The sequence below is a fragment of the Clytia hemisphaerica genome, unplaced genomic scaffold (assembly GCF_902728285.1).
Source record: "Clytia hemisphaerica strain Z4C2 unplaced genomic scaffold, Clytia hemisphaerica genome assembly, whole genome shotgun sequence".
Classification (NCBI taxonomy): Eukaryota; Metazoa; Cnidaria; class Hydrozoa; order Leptothecata; family Clytiidae; genus Clytia; species Clytia hemisphaerica.
The window spans coordinates 64-18,554 of record NW_027103425.1 but is presented as its reverse complement, the minus strand read 5'-3'; the positions used below and the strand labels follow the sequence as shown (position 1 = coordinate 18,554).

Sequence of the window (18,491 nt, the reverse complement as noted above, 5' to 3'; positions counted from 1 at the left end):
ATCTTTTCCACGGAAGCACCCGAGATAACCCGGAACTAGTGGCAAATAACAAAAGACTTTTGCCACTAGCCCGTATTATTTCGTGTCTTCCGTGTAAAGATTACATCATGAATTGAGAAGAATTAACGGAAATCTCCATTCCAGTCTTTATGAAGGACGATGGATTTCAAAGTTAAAAATCAAGTGTGAAATGTTAAAAACTTTGGGGAATAAATTTTTGCCAGGACAGTTAACTGGCTATCGAAGAAAAAATAGTTACTTTGATATTATTTTTCTTTCTTTTGATATTAATATTCAATGTTTATAATCCGTATTTACATACAAATTTATTAACCCTTCTATTAGACTAGTAAACTAGCCGTTGAAAACAGACTATCTAAAAATTCAAGCTCAAAAGAAAAAGCATCGAAAAAGTGATGTTGCGTGTCTTTTTTGAATTTCAACGACTAGAAGCTTCTTCCCTCAAAAAACGTTGTTTAATTTTTCAACTTTTTTTAGATTTTTGAGAAACCATCCAACTTTTTGACTAAATTTTATTTCATAGTAACATTGACTTAGGACCATAGAAATAAAAGAACAATTGTTTTAAAGAAAGAAAATAAACGCAAACACTACGCCCTGACATACAGAAATCTGTATGTCTGAGCTTATGATTTTAGCTGAAGAAAAAAAAGGCGTGGAAGAAGCTTCAAGTCTGTAATTCTCCTTTTGCACGTACATTTTTAGTTTACTTTTTATTATTATTATTATTGTATAGTTCTTATAGCCAGAGTAATTACAGACTTGTTTACAAGTCTACCCTTCTATGTGCTGCTTCCTTTTTCATTTATTATTTAGACAAAAAAGAAATTTTTATATGAAAACTAAATTGAACTTTTAATATCGCGCCGCACCTAAAGTAAATTCACAAAAATTAGATAAAGCGCCAATTGGAAAAATTTGAGTTAAATCATTAAAAATACCATTTTATAAAGTTAAATAGATGCTGAAAAATGTATCCATCCAAAGTTAATTTGTGCTTAAAGAATTTGGGCTACTGTTGGGTCTCTAGGGGGTATGCCCACTTGCAAGATTTCAATACGATAACATGTAGAGTATTATGAAGATGAAGATAAATGTCTCCAGTACCCCTTGGCCACGCAACCAAAAAAAGCGCTGCGAATTCTTCAATCTTAATTAATTCAGATATTTGATATGGAGAGGTGGTCTAAAAGAAAACGAAGCAAAATTTCACATTCCTAATTTAAGATTTTACCTACGACCCGGTCGATGGGAAGTAAAATTTCTTAGAACTTCTCTAAAAAACTGGCAGAGAGACCAGCTAGTATTCAGATACACAATATATAAAGGCAAGAAACATGATGATAGCCAAAAGACCGTCCTCCGGTTATAAGTCCGTGGACATGTCTAGATCATCTATCGCGAACGTTCCGTATGTTACCACAAGGAAACTAATTTAACAAAGTATCGCTCGAGAAATTTGATGTAAACAACCTCTATACGTGCTACGCTCGCGCCTATCACCGCGTGCGTGTGCGAAGAAAAAAATTCTTATCAGGTGTATTTGTAAAATACTCTCTTTTCTATAGTATATTTATTTGATAACTTTATTTACAGTGATTGATAGAGTTAAGGAATAAGAAGAAGTAAGGACAAGAATTTTTGTTTCATCGTTAGAAAATAATTTCAATTACAATTTTAAAAGCTGTTGTTGGGAAATATTTTGTCGCATATTTGCGAATCTTGTTATTGATTGAATAAGATATTGTCTTAAAAAGAAAAAAAAGATTAAGAATAAAATGATAGAAGTTTTCAATTGGATTTTTCTTTTATTCATCCTTTTTTGAAGTTAAGTTTAAGCAGATTCCGAATTTGTTGATATACGAATTTCTGAAATAAAAAAATAAGTGCCCCGCTTGAATAAGCGCCCCCCTCAGAGCCTGAAAAATTAAATAAGCGCCCGGGCGCATAATCGGTGATTTACGGTAAGCATATTTTTTGTGGGGCCTGGAATTCCCGAGTTATTTTTTTCTCAAGTTTATTTTTTCCGAGTTATTTTGCGTATGACGTCATAATTTCAGTTTTAATGAGGCCACCACAAAATTTTTTTGGTTTTTTTCGTGTTATTTGATAAACTTTAACTCGGTTTTTGTGTCTTTAACTTTTCGAGGCTATTTGGTACTTTTTTAACTCGGATTTTTTTTTGTGCTTTAACTTTTCGAAAATTAGGCACTTTAGGCCGATTTTCAACTTTTAACTACCCCTGTCACTTGGTTCATTGGAAAGCTCTATCTTTTCTCGTTTCAACGAGGGGTCACTGACCTCTGTAACATTTATAGAAAAAGTGATCTCGGGAGAAACAAGGCATGTCCCAAATATATTTTGCGTGACGCACACCGCTTCCCATTATTCATTAACTTTCATATATAGCTCAAAAGAATCGTATCAACGAGAGGATTTCCAAAAGTGCTGGGTCAAAAACTTACATCAAGCCAATCTCAAGATATCGGCAAAAAACTGATTTTGACGTTATAAAATACATCCAAAAAACACGTCAAAAAGACAATTTAAATGACGTAATTATTGAAAAAAAGCGATAATTCCGATTAACTTACTACAATCAAAGCAAAATTTTGACTTCATGATGACGTCAGCATTTTTTGACGTATTTCAATTTTTCCCGACAACAAATGACGTCATTCAAATTTTCTGAAAATTTTTGAACAAATATTTCAGAATCATTAATTTACAACTCCAGTCAAAATTTGGTGATGATTGCATTACAGTATATGGCCCCCAAAACGGAGACGGCCCCCAAAACGGAGGTTTTCATTAAAATTAAGATTCTGACTTGTAGATTTATCAGAATTAAACGATTTTTGTTTTTGAAAGAATGATGGTTATACTTAAAAATGAGCATGTTTTTGCTGGTTTGAGACAGATTCAAAATAACATATTTGCGTCCAAAGGAAATATTTTAGCACCAAAATTAGTTAAAATTGCATATAGCTCACTCTAGCTCCTTGGATATTGAAAATAAGTTATGAAAACGGGGTATAGGAAACTTTCTACACCTAATGCCGTTCAGAAAATGCAAATACATCAGTGACTTTAGAGGCTGGGTATAAGATATAGCATCTTGAAGGTCAACCAGTATTTTGGAGCCCTAGAATCAGCATTGACAAAACCGAAAATTCTAAATATGAGAAAAAGCAAAAAATCTTGGAATTCTATTCCTATCACCTTGAGTTAATAGTTTATAGCAAAAAATCAACATTATATATAAAATTTTTCGCTGAATCAGCAAAAACGGCAAATTCTGTCATTTTTTTGCAAAACATAGGAGAAAAATATCTTTAAAGCTTAATATTTTCAGTTTCAGTTAAGCTTTTTTTCTAAAATTTTCACAGCTTATTCCATACATGAATGGAACTATTTTCAAAAGAGATTTGTTTTCAAAAACTTGATTAAGACGTTGTTAAATCAAAATTGTCATTTTGAAAATCTCTAAATTTTCAGTTTGGACAATATCGAAAATCTTGAAATATTTCATAAAAATCATAAATTTTACATCCATCGGGTCGTAAATTTAAGGGGAAACACAAATATGTTCATAGTTTTTCCCCGTATTACCCCTGGGCTTAATAATTTGATTTTAACTACAACTCCGTTTTGGGGGCCCCAAACCTGCATTTTGACAACCAGGCGTATACTGTAAAAATTTTATCAAATAAATTTATGCCCAAAACCCTCTAAATCATATTTCAAAACTATGGTCAAAATTTTGTATTCATATCTTAAAGATATCTCGAGAAATCGCTAAAATTTCAAACCTCCGTTTTGGGGGCCATTAGAAAAAAGCTACCTATCTTTAAGCGATTGAAAAATATTGTTGAAATTGAAAATTTTGAAAAAGAACTACCAGGAAATAAAGTAGAGATGTTAAAGGTTTTCATGCAGCAAAAATTTTTGTAAAATCTTTTTTCCTCTAGATTTGAGAGAAATTTCAAATTTGATCGCCGTTTTGGGGGCCACATACTGTAATAAAATTGAAGTTATCGCTGTTTTCCAATAATGACGTCATTTGAATATTACTTATGACGTGTTTTTTCGATGTATTTTATAACGTCAAAATCAATTTTTGACCGATATCTTGAGATTGGCTTAATGCAAATTTTTGACCCAGCACTTTTGGAAATCCTCTCGTTGATATGATTCTTTTGAGCTATATATGAACGTTAAGGAATAATTGGAAGCGGTGCGCGTCACGCAAAATATATTTGGGACATGCCTTGTTTCACCCGAGATACTTTTATGGACCTACCTGATTATGCATTTAACACATATGTAATTGATATCTACGTGAGCATGACCGTTAAACAATCATTCAGAACACAAATGGTGACGATCTATCAAAATTAGTCGTTTGTTTCTTATGAAAAAAACGTTTAGAAACCAAAATTTCATGCCCTTGAGATATTCTTTCATATTTAAGACTTCGTGAGCAAAACAAAGATCTATCTCATCAAAAAATTGAGTAATTTGACTAAGAACATTGATGTATCCTTATTGATAGTGGTTCTTATCGCATGGGCCCCGTCAACGGGGGGGGGGGCCGGGGAGTCCATGCCCCCCCCCCACTTTTTGGTAGACCATGTCATACGTTTTTAAGAGTTACTCTTTTAAGCTGGTTTGAGACCAAATGAAACCACAAAAACTATTATTCTCCCCAAATAGATATTGTTTTAAGGTGTTTTGAGCGAGGTTTTGAGGGTGTAAAAAGTGAAAAATTTTCTTAGTCGCCCAACCATGGTGGGCGACATTTTTTTTCCAAAGATGGCTCGCCGGGGCCCATGTTATCGATAAACATGCGTTTTTTGAGCTAATAAATTATTTTTTTACAAAAATCTGCTTGAGCCATATTTTATCTACTTCCATGCAAAAAATCAGAAAAAAAACAATGATCCAATATTTCACAAAGTCCAAAAAACCCTTTCTTAGCCGTTTTTTGGCCCAAATTTGCCCAAAACATTTTTTTTCAAAAATCAGGCTCCGTCACATTCGAGGGTTTATAATTATGCATCTTTGTGCAAAAAATCATAAAGAATGAAAGAGCCAACCTCGAGAAAAGCTAATACCTAAAGTAATTGATAATGTGCTTATAAAAAAATATCGAATTTGGCCAGTTTTCTATAAAAACACGCCAAGCAACCAAAATTTCATGTCTAAACACACATATTCTTCAAAAGTAAGCCCTCATGAGCAAAAAAAAACATCTATCTCATAAAAAATTGAGTAATTTGACTAAAGATCATTGATGTATGCTTATTAATAGTGATTCTTATAGATAAACATGCGGTTTTTGAACCAACAAATTTTTTTTGCAAAAATCTGCTTAAGCCATCTTTTACCTATGATGATACCCTACTTTCATGCAAAAAAATCAGAAAAAATTAATGATCTAATTTTTCATAAAGTCCAAAAAACCCGTTTTTTAGCCATTTTTTGGCCCAAATTTGCCCGAAAAAGTTTTTTTCGAAAACTGGGCTCCGTCACATTTTGGCCACCACTATTATTTTTGCACCTTTATACCAAAAATCAAAAGATTCCTATGATTCAATCCTGAGATAAGTTGGTAACAGACGAACGAACGAACGGACGAACAAACATAGGTTAATTTATAGGACCTCCACCGGGGTAGGTCCAAAAAGTTATTGGATTTTTTGTGAAGCTAATTGGAGCAAAAATTAGGAAATTAGCAAAAATTATTTGTTGATATATCTAAAGGCAAATCTCCCCCCCCCCCTATGCCCATTCGAAACAAACGACATTGAATGTGCAAAAAGAGAAAATATGCAGATATCAAAGTTACATACTTAATAATAATTCATTAAATTTCGTTCATTTAAAGTGGAAAAGACAAAAAAGAACCTTCCCAAGTACACAAACAGTGAACAAGACCCACTGGGAGCCCTTTGGAAAAGTTGACCAAAATATCGTGCGTGCCCAGTGGAAAATTATACCCTAACTTTTGTCCCCGCTGAGAATAAGCAAATCCTCACTGCCACATATACATATTGTGCTATTTTTTCTATCCCAACTGGATTTTCCGGCTCGAAATCAATAACCCCCCCCCCGGAAGTCAGAACCAGTGCCGAAAGAGAAGCATATGACGAATTACATTCAGAGTGAATATTCTTGCGTATATCATAGTTTAAAAACAACAAAAAATCTACAAAACGTTAATTTACAATCATTTTTACCCAAATCTTTTACATGTGATGCATTTAGAATTTGTCACGTCTACAAAAAAACCTAACTGATACAAAAAAAAAAAAAACATCAAACATTCTATAATGAACTTTGATTTTCCTGATCCTCAACAGAAAAAGTTTCTCATGAGGCTTTTTTAAACTCAATAGCTTCGTTTTCCCAGAAAAAGCCGTTTGTATAGGTTAGCATGGGTTAGCGAATTACATTTTTCAATGCTTTTCAAAATGGAGCTTTTAACAATCAATTACCTATAACATTAACCCTAACATTATCTTTGCCTTATTTGTAAGAGCACAGTGTAATAATTATTTTTCAGAAAATAAATCGTTCCAAATATCACTTTTTTTAACTATGACTCGTGCCTTGGTTGAGAAAGTTTTTTTTATATTATAACCTATTCTTAAGACCTGATTTCCGCCAAAACAGTTAGAAATCCGCCAGACTATCATTCAAAGGTAATAATTCGATTCTCATTTTGATCATCCATCTTAAATACTCAACGTCAAAACAACATTAATTTCACGTCCGTGATGTTCGTGAAACGTTGGATGAACGTTGAAGTGACTTTTGTATTTATAATTTAATCTTTATCGTCAGCATTTCAAATAATCACGCATCAATCGGTTCACTTCATCGGGAAATTCTTGGTTGACCCAGTGTGTTGAACCTTCAATGTATTTGATCTCACATGTTGTGCAGTCCTTTCCTGATGCCGCTGCGACCTCTTTACCCCTTTTAAAATCAAAATGGAAAGCATTCTTTTATCAGAGACTTCTTCAAGTAATACCTAGTAGTAACCTTGGTGGATCCTGGTTCAATGGTTCAAAAGCTTAAAACCTTTACATTTAATATTCACTCTTTTTATGGGATAAGTCAAAAACGAGGTATCATTATCAAATTATCAATATTCTATGCTGAACAATTGATTCCTGTTTTCATTATTCTATTGACTTTTACGATTCACAATTAATGATCTCATTCAGATTAGTTGGAGGATGAGGTAAGTCAAGAATTGAAAATATACCTGTTTCCTAATGTTAAAAATAAAAAATGTAAGCGTTTTCCAAAGAGATTATTTTGATTAGTTAGAAGAAAGGGGACGAGATGGAGTTTTTACAAGCTCTTATTTGATTTGGTTGGTCGTTAAACAGTAATAAAACAATTTCGTTACTTTTTCTAAAGAACGAGTAGTTTTTTATTACTTCAAATGACCAATGTGAAAACTCCCTCTCATCCGGAAGAAAGACTTACAGTGCAGTATCAGCCGTTCCCCAAATAATGAGCGTCGGTGCTTTGATTTCGCGTTGAACCGTTCGACCACGTCTCAACAGAGCAAATCGATAATAATTCAACGGTCCAGTAAATCCGTCTAAAAGAGTATAAAGGAAAAGAAAATTTCAAAAAGGGTCAAACTGATCTCTAACTACTCGACTTGATCAGGCTTCTTAAACTAAACACGAACTGCTATTCAACAAAACCTGGAGATGTAGTGCTCTCGGGTACCTAGTAAACATCTCCACTCGTTAATCAGGAAATTTTCTAACAGGGAAATTTTTGTTATGTTATGTCTTATCAATTTTTGTGAAAATGTTTTTCTTTTTTTATTGTCTCACCAAGGATATTCATTTTCCAACCCATTTATTAAGGTTTGAGATTCTTTCCATTCAATTCACCTATAATTTGGCTATAGAGAGTTAACAAAAACACAAAAAATATCAAAACACAATTTTTGAGACTCTTAGACATTAGTTTATCTTTCCTTTCCACAATTATTCTTCCCCTCTTCACGACTCCATTTATAATTGACTTAACACGAATTTATTGAAAGAGAAACCTTACTCTTGGTGAACATGTATCTGTAAGCATCTATCTCTTCATCCGTCAACATTTTTCTTGCTTTGTTGAACAATTTCAATACTGAACTTTGATCACGTCCCAAAACATATTCAGCAAGATATGGTGCCTGATAGAGAAAGAAAGAGTTATTTTAACAAGCATACGTAAGGTCTTAGCCTCCCTTGAGTCATACGGTGGCGTTCTAAAGAAAGTATGAAAGCACCTGGCTGAGCTGAAAAAACATATAACAATTGCATGGTATTATTACATTATTGATTCTTTTTTTCCAAAACATGTCTAACTTCATATAATAGAGGTTGAATGATTTTTGGGGTTTTTTTTAACCGAAGACGGGTTTTCAAGTGTATGAAAAGGGGATCAACCTGGGTAAGTTGCAAGAGAAGCTTAAAAGGGTTGAAAGACTTAAATACTGCGTATGAAAAATTATCAACAAGAGTCCAGCCCATCAATGTATAATAACTTAACAATGTTTTTAGAGCAATGACCGAGTGGTCACCTCAAACTAGGGGTTACCGGTTCGAATCACACTGCTTCCAATGTTCCGTTTAGTTCATAGATGGCCAAGCCTTAAAACAATCGAATGACTGTCTAATATATTAGTAGGCTAATCCGTGAAAAATACTTTAATAAGACTTACAGCAAAGAAGAACATGTAGCTGGACTTGAGGAGTTGAGTAAAGGACATACAACGAGCCATCCCACGCCCACTGGGACCATTCATTATAATAAGTTTCTCAACAACATCTCCGAAATCTAAAAAATTAAAACTGTACTATTACAACTTTTTAGTTAATTAAGCTAGCGAAAACCGATTTATGAAGAATGAAAAGATAAATAATCTCCAACTCCTTTAAATCCGTGTTTCTGAGGTAAGGTCAACGGGGTCAGTGTACCAGAAGGTAGCATGTATCCTGGGGTGGGTGGGTGTTTGAGAAAAAAATTTGTCATGTACTACCTGTGTACTATAACCAGACGATCTCAATCGAACGGAATCGACGATCGAACCAGTCGAACCAAATCGAACGCAATCGACCGATTGAAATTCGATTGTCGAACGCAGTCGAATCTCAATCGAATATTACCGCAATTTTCAGATTCGATTGATATTCGATTGCGTTCGATTGATGTTCGATTGCGTTCGATTGATGTTCGATTGCGTTCGATTGCGTTCGATCGTCGATTCATTGACCCCCAGATTGTTCATCGCATAATTTCTACGGGAGATCGAAATTAATTTCATTCGGCTTGTGATGTTTGAGAGCTTGGATGTTGGGAAGCTGCAAGAATAAAGCCAGACGATCTCAATCGAATGGAATCGACGATCGAACCAGTCGATCGAACCAGTCGAACAACAATCGAACCAATCGAATATTACCCAGAATTTTGACGTTCGATTGAGATTCGATTGCGTTCGACAATCGAATTTCAATCGGTCGATTGCGTTCGATTTGGTTCGATTGGTTCGATCGTCGATTCCGTTCGATTGAGATCGTCTGGCTATAATTGGGGTGGTGGGTCCAAAATCGATTTTGATTTTTACTACCTGTGTACCAAAATAGAGGTGTTGGGTCCAAAATCGATGTTAACAGTGTGGAAATAAAAATAATTTTTTTTTAGTTCAGAACTTATCTGCTAAAATCGAAATGCAAAGTTGTTCTATTACAGATTGATCAAGCCAAGTTTGTCAAAGACCATTCTTCCAAACTTCTTGGAATGAATTGAAATCCTACCAGATCCCACTGAAATAAAGGTTTATCGAGTCAATGTAAACATTCGAACATGTGAATTCAAACATTCAACATTCGTACATTAGAGGTGTCAACTCTCACGCATTGGTTGTGAGACTCATGCATTTCCACATGGTCTCACGTAATTTTTGAAAATTTTGATTTCTCACGCATTTTGGATTTTTGAGAACATTTTCCTGTTTTTCTGATTTTTGGAAAAAAAGTTTTCCCAATTTCCCAATTTTCCGAAAAAAAGGTTTCCCGATTTCTCGATTTCCTGATTTTTGGAAAAAAGTTTTCCCAATTTCCCGATTTTCCGAAAAAAGGTTTCCCGATTTCCCGATTTTTGGAAAAAAGTTTTCCCAATTTCCCGATTTTCCGAAAAAAAGGTTTCCTGATTTCCCGATTTCCCGATTTTTGGAAAAATGTTTATACCTGATTTTCCAATTTCCTGAAAAAAGTTTCTCAATTTTCTGGATTTTTCCAGGTAGTAACCGGTAGTAAATGGAGGGTATGGGGTGGTTTTGGTTTTTTTCCAGGTACTACCCTGTAGTAAATAGGATTTTTCCATGTAGTATGGTGTACTTCAGGGGTGAGTGGGTGTCAAGTTTTGAAAAATACCTTGTAGTACACATACATGCCGCCTTCTAGTACACTGACCCCCCTGGTAAGGTTGGTTTTATGTGTAGAAACTATAGAAAGGTATAAGAAGAACAAAATGAAAGACTTGTTCTTTTAGACTTACTGCTGGCAACCACAAAAGAAACTGCTGCACCCCAATCATGAGCCACCAAGGTACATTTTTCATAACCCAACGCCAAAATAAACTCTTTGATATCCTCTGCAATTTCAACTGAATCGTAACGTCCTAAATCTTTTGGTATGGTCGAACCACCATAACCTATCAAGGATAAAATTGATCTAATTGATCTAGACGACTGACTTTTGCCAAGTAATTTTTTGTACATTTTTGGCAAAGATAGCGCTACAATTTCACATTATTTGTTATCCCGAAACAGACTTTATCTAGCTTTTATCTCAGTCCATAAAATCTCAGTCCTAGCACGATTTTTAGCTAAAATAAAGAATATTTTTGAATAGAGCATTGTTTTACAATGTAGAGTCAAAGCAAAAGAAAAACAAGCTAAATGCTGAATGGACCTACCTGATGATGAAAGTTAGATAGCAATGCAAGGAGAAAAACGAAAAAAAATCAGTCAGAAAACATAGCGTTTAGCGAAAATGCATAACGCAAGAAATTCATCATTGATTGATGGTAGGGGGAGAGGGAAGGGTTGTAGGGAAAAAATAAATAAAAAGTTCTGGTCGCAAAAATCAATTTTATTGACAATTGAATCATGCTTGATGGTGAGCATTGTTATCAATAATGTTTTTGTGTGAAAAACATAGAAATATAAGGAAAAAATCCAATGAAAATCTGCAAAAACGGCGATTCCCGGCATTTTCAACCGGAAAAGAATTTTTCGCAAAAGACAAACTCGGTCATGTTTTGAGTATTGCGAATACGCATCTTTCTGATGAAATGAAAATGCGAGAAAATGTCAAAAAACTGGTTTTTCCGGCATATTTCCGGCATTTTCAGCCGGAAAAAAATGTTTTTCGAAAATCGGGCTCCGTCACATTTTAGGTATTGTCATATTGCGTCAGTGTGCAAAATTTCATAAAAAAATATAAAGTACAGCTCGAGAAATTCAAGAAATACTGTCTTTCCGGCGAAAATAGGTTGTTCCGGCGACTTTTAAAATAGTTCCGGCTTCAAAAATCAATTTTATTGAAAATTAAAACATGCTTGATGGTGGGCATTGCTATTAATAATGTTTTTGAATGAAAAAACAATCAATTTTGAGGAAAAAGTCCTGTGAAAATCTAGAAAAACAGCGATTTCCGGCATATTTCAGGCATTTTCCGCCGGAAAAATTTTTTTTCTCAAAAATCAGACCCTGTCATGTTTTGGGCATTGTTAATACGCATCTTTAAGCAAAAAATCAGAAAAAACTAATGATGAAATCTCGAGAAAATGTCAAAAAACCGGTTTTTCCGGCATATTTCCGGCATTTTCGGCCGGAAATGAATTTTTTTCGAAAATCGGGCTTCGTCACAATTTAGGTATTGACATTTTGCATCAGTGTGCAAAATTTCATGAAAAAATATAAAGTACAGCTCAAGAAATTCAAGAAATACCGTTTTTCCTGCGAAAATCGGCTGTTCCACCGGGGCACCCAGAGGTAGGTCCAATAATTGAAAAGAAATGTTTAATAAACCTGTCATATCAATGGCAACAGTATAATAATCCTTGGAGAATTCTACAAGTTGATGACGCCATGAATACCAGAATTCTGGGAAACCATGGACAAGCAACATCAAAGGTTTTGATCTTTCACCATTTGCAACGTAATGCATTTCAATATTACGTCCAGGTAATCGGATAGTACCATGTTTTCCGAGAGCAGGATCTTGTAATATACTTGGCTCTTCTTTCATATTGATAGGTCTTGATGGTTTATTTCTGGACTTGAACCAGCCAATCGCACTGATGGCAACATAAAAGGTTGAGCAAATCACTATCAAAATGTATTTGATAATGACTTCAACAATGCTTTTCCCTGCCATTCTTTTGATTATAGTGTATCCTGAAATTTAGAAAATAATTTAGGATACTTTTAAAATCCAACAGGCAAACTACATATATCTCAAGTTTAGTTTATTTTAGCCATTTTGAGACCCAGCAACTGTAGCTTCTGTGAAAAAAAACTAATCAAAGCAAGTTCTTTCTGTTCAAAGAATTCATAACTCAAAATTTCATTTCATTTCCCTTGTAAAATCAAAAGATTCAGTCCTATTCCTGGTAGCAATGGCTATAAATTGTGGATATGTCTTTTACTTGATTACCTTCCAAATTTATAAGCAATGGTAACTCGTGGAAAACTAACTTATTTTCTACAAAATAAACTATTCCTCTATATTTTCTAATCATTACTGGTTTAAAAAATGATGAATCAAATCTGGTAGTCTTTTCCTAAACTTGACATTCCATACATCTACAATCAGTGCTGTAAATATATTGGCAATTTTGGGCATTTAACGTTTTTCAGAATTTAAAGCTTGGAAGAAGAAACAAGTGATACTTTTATGGACCTACCTGGTTATCAAAACTAATCAATGAACATTGAAACAATGATACATATAAGACATAACTGGTCAAGATACAAAAAAATATAATGACGGCATATCTATCGGGAGAAACTATCAACACTATTGAATTTTTTATATTTTTTTATAAGAACAATCTAATTTCAGAAAAATGCACAGCTTTTTTATAAATGAGGTTTCTAGAAAACTCAAACAATTGCGCTCTCGTGAGATTTTCTTCTTTTAGAAAAAAATAATCATAAAAATAACAAGTGATACTTTTATGGACCTACCTGGTTACCAAAACTAACCAATGAACATTGAAACAATGAAACACATAAGACATAACTGGTCAAAATACAAAAATATATAAAATGAAAGCATATCTATTGGTAGAAATTATCAATACTATTGAAAAAGACTTTTGAAAAAAAAAGTAAAAAAGTTATTAAACGCTTTTCTTTATAAAAACAATACACTATCAGAAAAACGCACAGCTTAATAAAGGTTTCTAGAAAACAAAAACGGCGATTTCCGGTATTTTCGGCCGGAAAAAAAATTTTCTCAAAAAATCGAACTCTGTCATGTTTTGAGTATTGCGCATACGCATCTTTCTGCAAAAAATCAGAAAAAACTAAGGATGAAAATGCGAGAAAATGTCAAAAAACTGGTTTTTCCGGCATATTTCCGGCATTTTCAGCCAGAAAAAAATGTTTTTCGAAAATCGGGCTCCGTCACATTTTAGGTATTGTCATCTTGCATCAGTGTGCAAAATTTCATAAAACAATATTAAAAGTACAGCTCGAGAAATTCAAGAAATACTGTCTTTCCGGCGAATATAGGTTGATCCGGCGATTTTTTAATAGTTCCGGCTTCAAAAATCAATTTTATTTAAAATTGAAACATGCTTGATGGTGGGCATTGCCATTAATAATGTTTTTGAATGAAAAAACAACCAATTATAAGGAAAGAGTCTAATAAAAATTCAGAAAAACGGTGATTTCCGGCATATTTCCGGCATTTTCGGCTGGAAAAAATTTTTTCTCAAAAATCAGACCCTGTCATGTTTTGGGCATTGTTAATACGCATCTTTAAGCAAAAAATCAGAAAAAACTAATGATGAAATCTCGAGAAAATGTCAAAAAACCGGTTTTTCCGGCATATTTCCGGCATTTTCGGCCGGAAATAATTTTTTTTCGAAAATCGGGCTCCGTCACATTTTGGGCATTGCCAATTTGCATCTTTGTGCCAAAAACCAGAAAAAACTAATGAGCCAATCTCGAGAAAAGCTGGTAACAGACGGACGGTCCAAAAATTTGGGTAAGAACATTGATCTATGCTTATAAATAGTGATTCTTATAAATAAAGATTCGTTTTTCAGCCAAGAAAAATAATAAGTGTTTCTAGAAAACTCAAACCATTGCCCTTTCACCGTTACATTTTCATCTTTAAAAAAACTAATAAAAATAATATGACTAAGAACATTGTTTATAAATAGCGATTCTTATAGATAAAGATATTCGTTTTATGAGCTGAAAAGTTTTTTTTGTGACAATCTGCTTGAGCCATCTTTTACCAATAATGATAAGGATATCATTCATCATAACTTTCATACAAAAAATCAGAAAAAATTAACGATCGGATTTTTCACAAAGTCTTAAAAACCCTTTTTTTAGTCGTAGTCGGACAAACTAACACAGGTTAATTAATAGGACCTCTACCCCACCGGGGTAGGTCCAAAAATCATGATCTTTCTTGGATCAAAAGAAATGGTTCCATTTTGGCAATTTTCAGCATTCTTTGGGGGGCTTTCATTTTTAGTCCTATTTCTGGAAATTTTTAGATGGTATGTTGGAATATACACGTATTCAAAGAATTTTAAAAGAAAAATCATCATATGTCGTATAAATAACATCTTGAAATCATTTTTGAACAACCTGCATCATCCTCTTCAGTAAAACATGCATGGGATCTTCTAAAGAATTTCTGGCAAAAAGCTGACAGTGTTAACTTCACTGAAGGAGAAAACTGCCTTAAATGTTAGGAAACTCATTTCAAAAACCTTCAGACTGCTCCTCCTTATCCTATACGTAAAATTTTTGATCAATGGAATATAATACCATCTGACTTATTTTCAAAAGAATACAGAGCCACATACCAAATGAAAAGCAGAAAAGCCCCAGGCTCCGATGGTCTCCCTCCAGAATTTTGGAAATTGCCCAAAACGAGAGAAAAACTCCAGTTCTGTAATGAGACCTTCCTTGGTGTTCATCCTCCTAAATGGGAATGGCAAAATCTAATCCCAGTTCCGAAAAAAAGGCACTCTAACAAAAACAAACAATCTTCTTACCTCGACAGAGCTGTAGGCTGGTCTTTAAAACAAAAAATCAAACATAAACAAATACATGTACCAAAGTTACCAATCAATCAATAAATATCACGTCACAGATTGTTGATATGAGAAATGTGAAGTGTTATATTTCAAAAGAAAACTTCAGCAATATGTAGTCATCACTAAAAACTAATTAGGGCAAAATTATTTTAAAGGGATACCAAGATTGCATCTTAAGGCAGAAAATTTCTTTTCAGTAAACATCCTCAAATTAATGCATATCATTTCTAATAGTATCTTGAACTTATTTTCATATGTTTTAGTTTAGAGCTACATCATTCCAGAAACTGTATTTTGCCATTTTTCAAGCTAAAAAGCCTTCAAATTCAAGTCTTTAGCTACAGCCATATCCCTTAGAATACACAGAATCCTTTTTGTAGCTATCAAAATTCCAATAAATACAAGCCAACAAGTGATCAAGAAAACTCATTGAGAGCATATTTGACCTTTTCTGGATTGAGCAGTCCATAATTTCTTTTTGGTTACGACTTACGGAATGACGGAAAAATTTAAAATGCAGTAACATTTTAAGGAAGCCTTTTTGGAATGAAATACTTGGCATGTTTCTATCTCTTACTTTGTAATTTGAAACCAAACAAAAGTTTATTGCCAGTGAAGGAAGAATGGTTTTTAATTGAGAAATCAATTTTGGTTACGGAATGACGGAAAAATACTAAATTACTAAATGTTACTAAAATAGATAAGAATTACCGGGTGGTCCAAAAAAAACTCCCATAAATTTCAAATTTTGACGTAGAGCGCTCTAATTGAGCTATCAACTTAAAATTTTGCATAGTGAATTTTCAACATCTTTTATGTCCCTCCTTGAAAATTCAGACTCAGAAAATAATTATTTCAAAAGTTATAGCTATTTATAAATGATGTTTAAAAATTGACTTGTTCAAAAATTGGCGTCAGAAGATTCACAAATCATCAACCTGTTTAGCGAGTTCCTACCACGAGTGAGAACTGTCAATGAACAGAAAGGTGGTTGTATCAAATTATTTTATAGTTAGACATCAATATTGATTGTGAAACCGTGGAAGAATCTGTTGCAAAGAAATAGTCTTATAACTTAAACTTTATCGATGTTTTTTAATGATTTGTACGAACCATCAAGTTCACAAACGAGAAAGAATTCTAATTGATGTCAGTTTTGAACAAGTCAATTTTGACCTCTTTTTTAGAAAACCACATAACTTTACAAAATATTATTTTCTGACAATGAGATTTTCAGGAGTGCCTTGATTTTTAAGTTGAAGTTTAGCCATACGAAATTTGAAGTCAATAACACAATTAGAGAGCTCTACGTCAAAATTTGAAACTTATGGAAGTTTTTTTTGGACCACCCGGTATAAAATTTTCACTCAACCAAATCACCTCGAACTTTTTTTAAAGCTGATACCATAACTTTGTAATGAAACCTAAACATTTGATCAATCTTGAAAACCTTTTTATTAACTCTGCATATGGCTCTCAAATTGAATGATACTTTTAAAGCTGATTCTTTGACCGTTATCATTACTAAGGAAAAAACCATGGCTTTGATAGCATAATCATAAATTAGTGTCAAGTTATTTAAAGCACTATAATGATACAAATTTTTTTAAAGTGACACTCTGTTTCATGGCAAAAATGGGCAGTTTTTTATCTTTAAAATGCTACCTTAAGGAAATTAATTTTCGCGGCAACTAATTTTTGCAAGACAGTTTCCCTCGTGAAATAATTCAATTCTTGTGGGACTTATTTTCCCGACTAACTTCGACTGTAAATTTTCACGAGGAATTAATTTAGCGAATTGCTGAATTTTTTTCAGATTTTCACATTTTTTGTTAGTTTGATTACAAGATCCATTGTCAATACAGTAGAGTCTCCATAACTCGAACGGCTACGAGGAATGAAAATTGATTTGAAATATAGAGACATTCGAGGAATGGAGACTCATTTTTAGCTGAATAAAATGTAGCATAAAAAACTTAATTTTCGCGAATTTAGCGATAGATGAGAGTTTGAAAATGTTCGTGAGGGATTATATTAAAACCCCTCAAATTTTATTATATTCAATCTATATGATATTATACCACCCTGAAAATCTTATGCTAAAAGGGCCATTCCAGAAAATTTTTGTTACCCCCTGTCGGACGACGTGCATTTTCTAATTTTTTCTAGCCTCGGAAATAATTTTTCTTTTCCAGTGGTGGTCGGAAATTCCAATAAAAATCCAAGTACTTTTGCAAAATGCATCGGAAATTCCACTCTTTTTTGCCTTTTTTAATTCAATTGCCTTGGAAATTCACACATTTTCTTCTCTCGCCTTGGAAATTTCGAAGTTTGGTGAAAACTTTTGCCCTTGGAAATCCTGTGTCGTCCGCCCCCCTGTTACAAACAAATTCTGGAATGGCCCAAAGAAGATTGCTATCAAAAGTTAGAAGCTGAAAACCCACTAAAACCCCTCACAGACAAAAACGCATTCGTTTACCTCCCAAACAATTTAATACACAACGATGGAGCACACATTTTCCTGGGCGATTTCTGAGAAGTTTGAATAACGGGAAAGGTGTATTGTCGAGATAAAAGACGCATGTCGATATTATTAGACGATTCTAATACGTATATGATACAAATTTTGAAGTAAGGTTGTGAGAAAGCTAAAAATGTTATAAATCTAAAGCTTTTACCAATCAAAGGAGGAAATACTAACTTAAATTTTGGGCTATAATACTTAAGATTAGCTTCACGCATTCAAAAAATTTCTCTTTCCAAAAGGTGTCATTTTTTAAGAAAAAACACTAATAAACCACTTTTTTCCAGTATTTCGTAGCGTAGTAAAGTCGAAATTTGATATTTACAGATACATAAATAAAGAGCTTGTAAACAAGAGAAACAAATGAATGATATAATATGTCTTTACCTTGACTTATTTGAAAAAATCACTTTACACTATAAAATACCTTACAACCTGGCAACACTGATAAAATGATAGCGACCACATTTTCTTCCTCCCACCTGGACTTTGACCTTTTATCGTGAATTTGCGAAAATAGAACCCATACTTTTTATCGACGGACCCCGCCTTCCTCACACAATCCTGG

General features: G+C 33.6%; 1 protein-coding gene across 1 annotated transcript; it reads right to left on the bottom strand.

Moving 5' to 3' along the window:
• Nucleotides 1–6,182: 6,182 nt before the first annotated feature.
• LOC136797892 (epoxide hydrolase 4-like) lies at nucleotides 6,183–12,532 on the bottom strand. Its single transcript, XM_067054470.1, has 6 exons — nucleotides 12,140–12,532; nucleotides 10,603–10,758; nucleotides 8,768–8,883; nucleotides 8,113–8,236; nucleotides 7,525–7,642; nucleotides 6,183–7,005 (listed from the first exon to the last, which is right to left on the bottom strand). Exons 1-6 carry the CDS (start codon nucleotides 12,486–12,488, stop codon nucleotides 6,867–6,869), a joined length of 1,002 nt encoding a protein of 333 aa, XP_066910571.1. The 5' UTR covers nucleotides 12,489–12,532; the 3' UTR covers nucleotides 6,183–6,866.
• Nucleotides 12,533–18,491: the final 5,959 nt, after the last annotated feature.

Excerpts from the sequence above, each read along its gene's own strand:
- LOC136797892 (XM_067054470.1), bottom strand. The coding sequence starts at position 12,488 with ATGGCAGGGAAAAGCATTGTTGAAGTCATTATCAAATACATTTTGATA. Across the intron at positions 10,759-12,139 it reads TGTTGCCATTGATATGACAG|GTTATGGTGGTTCGACCATA; the intron begins GTTTATTAAACA and ends TATCCTTGATAG. Across the intron at positions 7,643-8,112 it reads CAGATACATGTTCACCAAGA|ACGGATTTACTGGACCGTTG; the intron begins GTAAGGTTTCTC and ends ATACTCTTTTAG.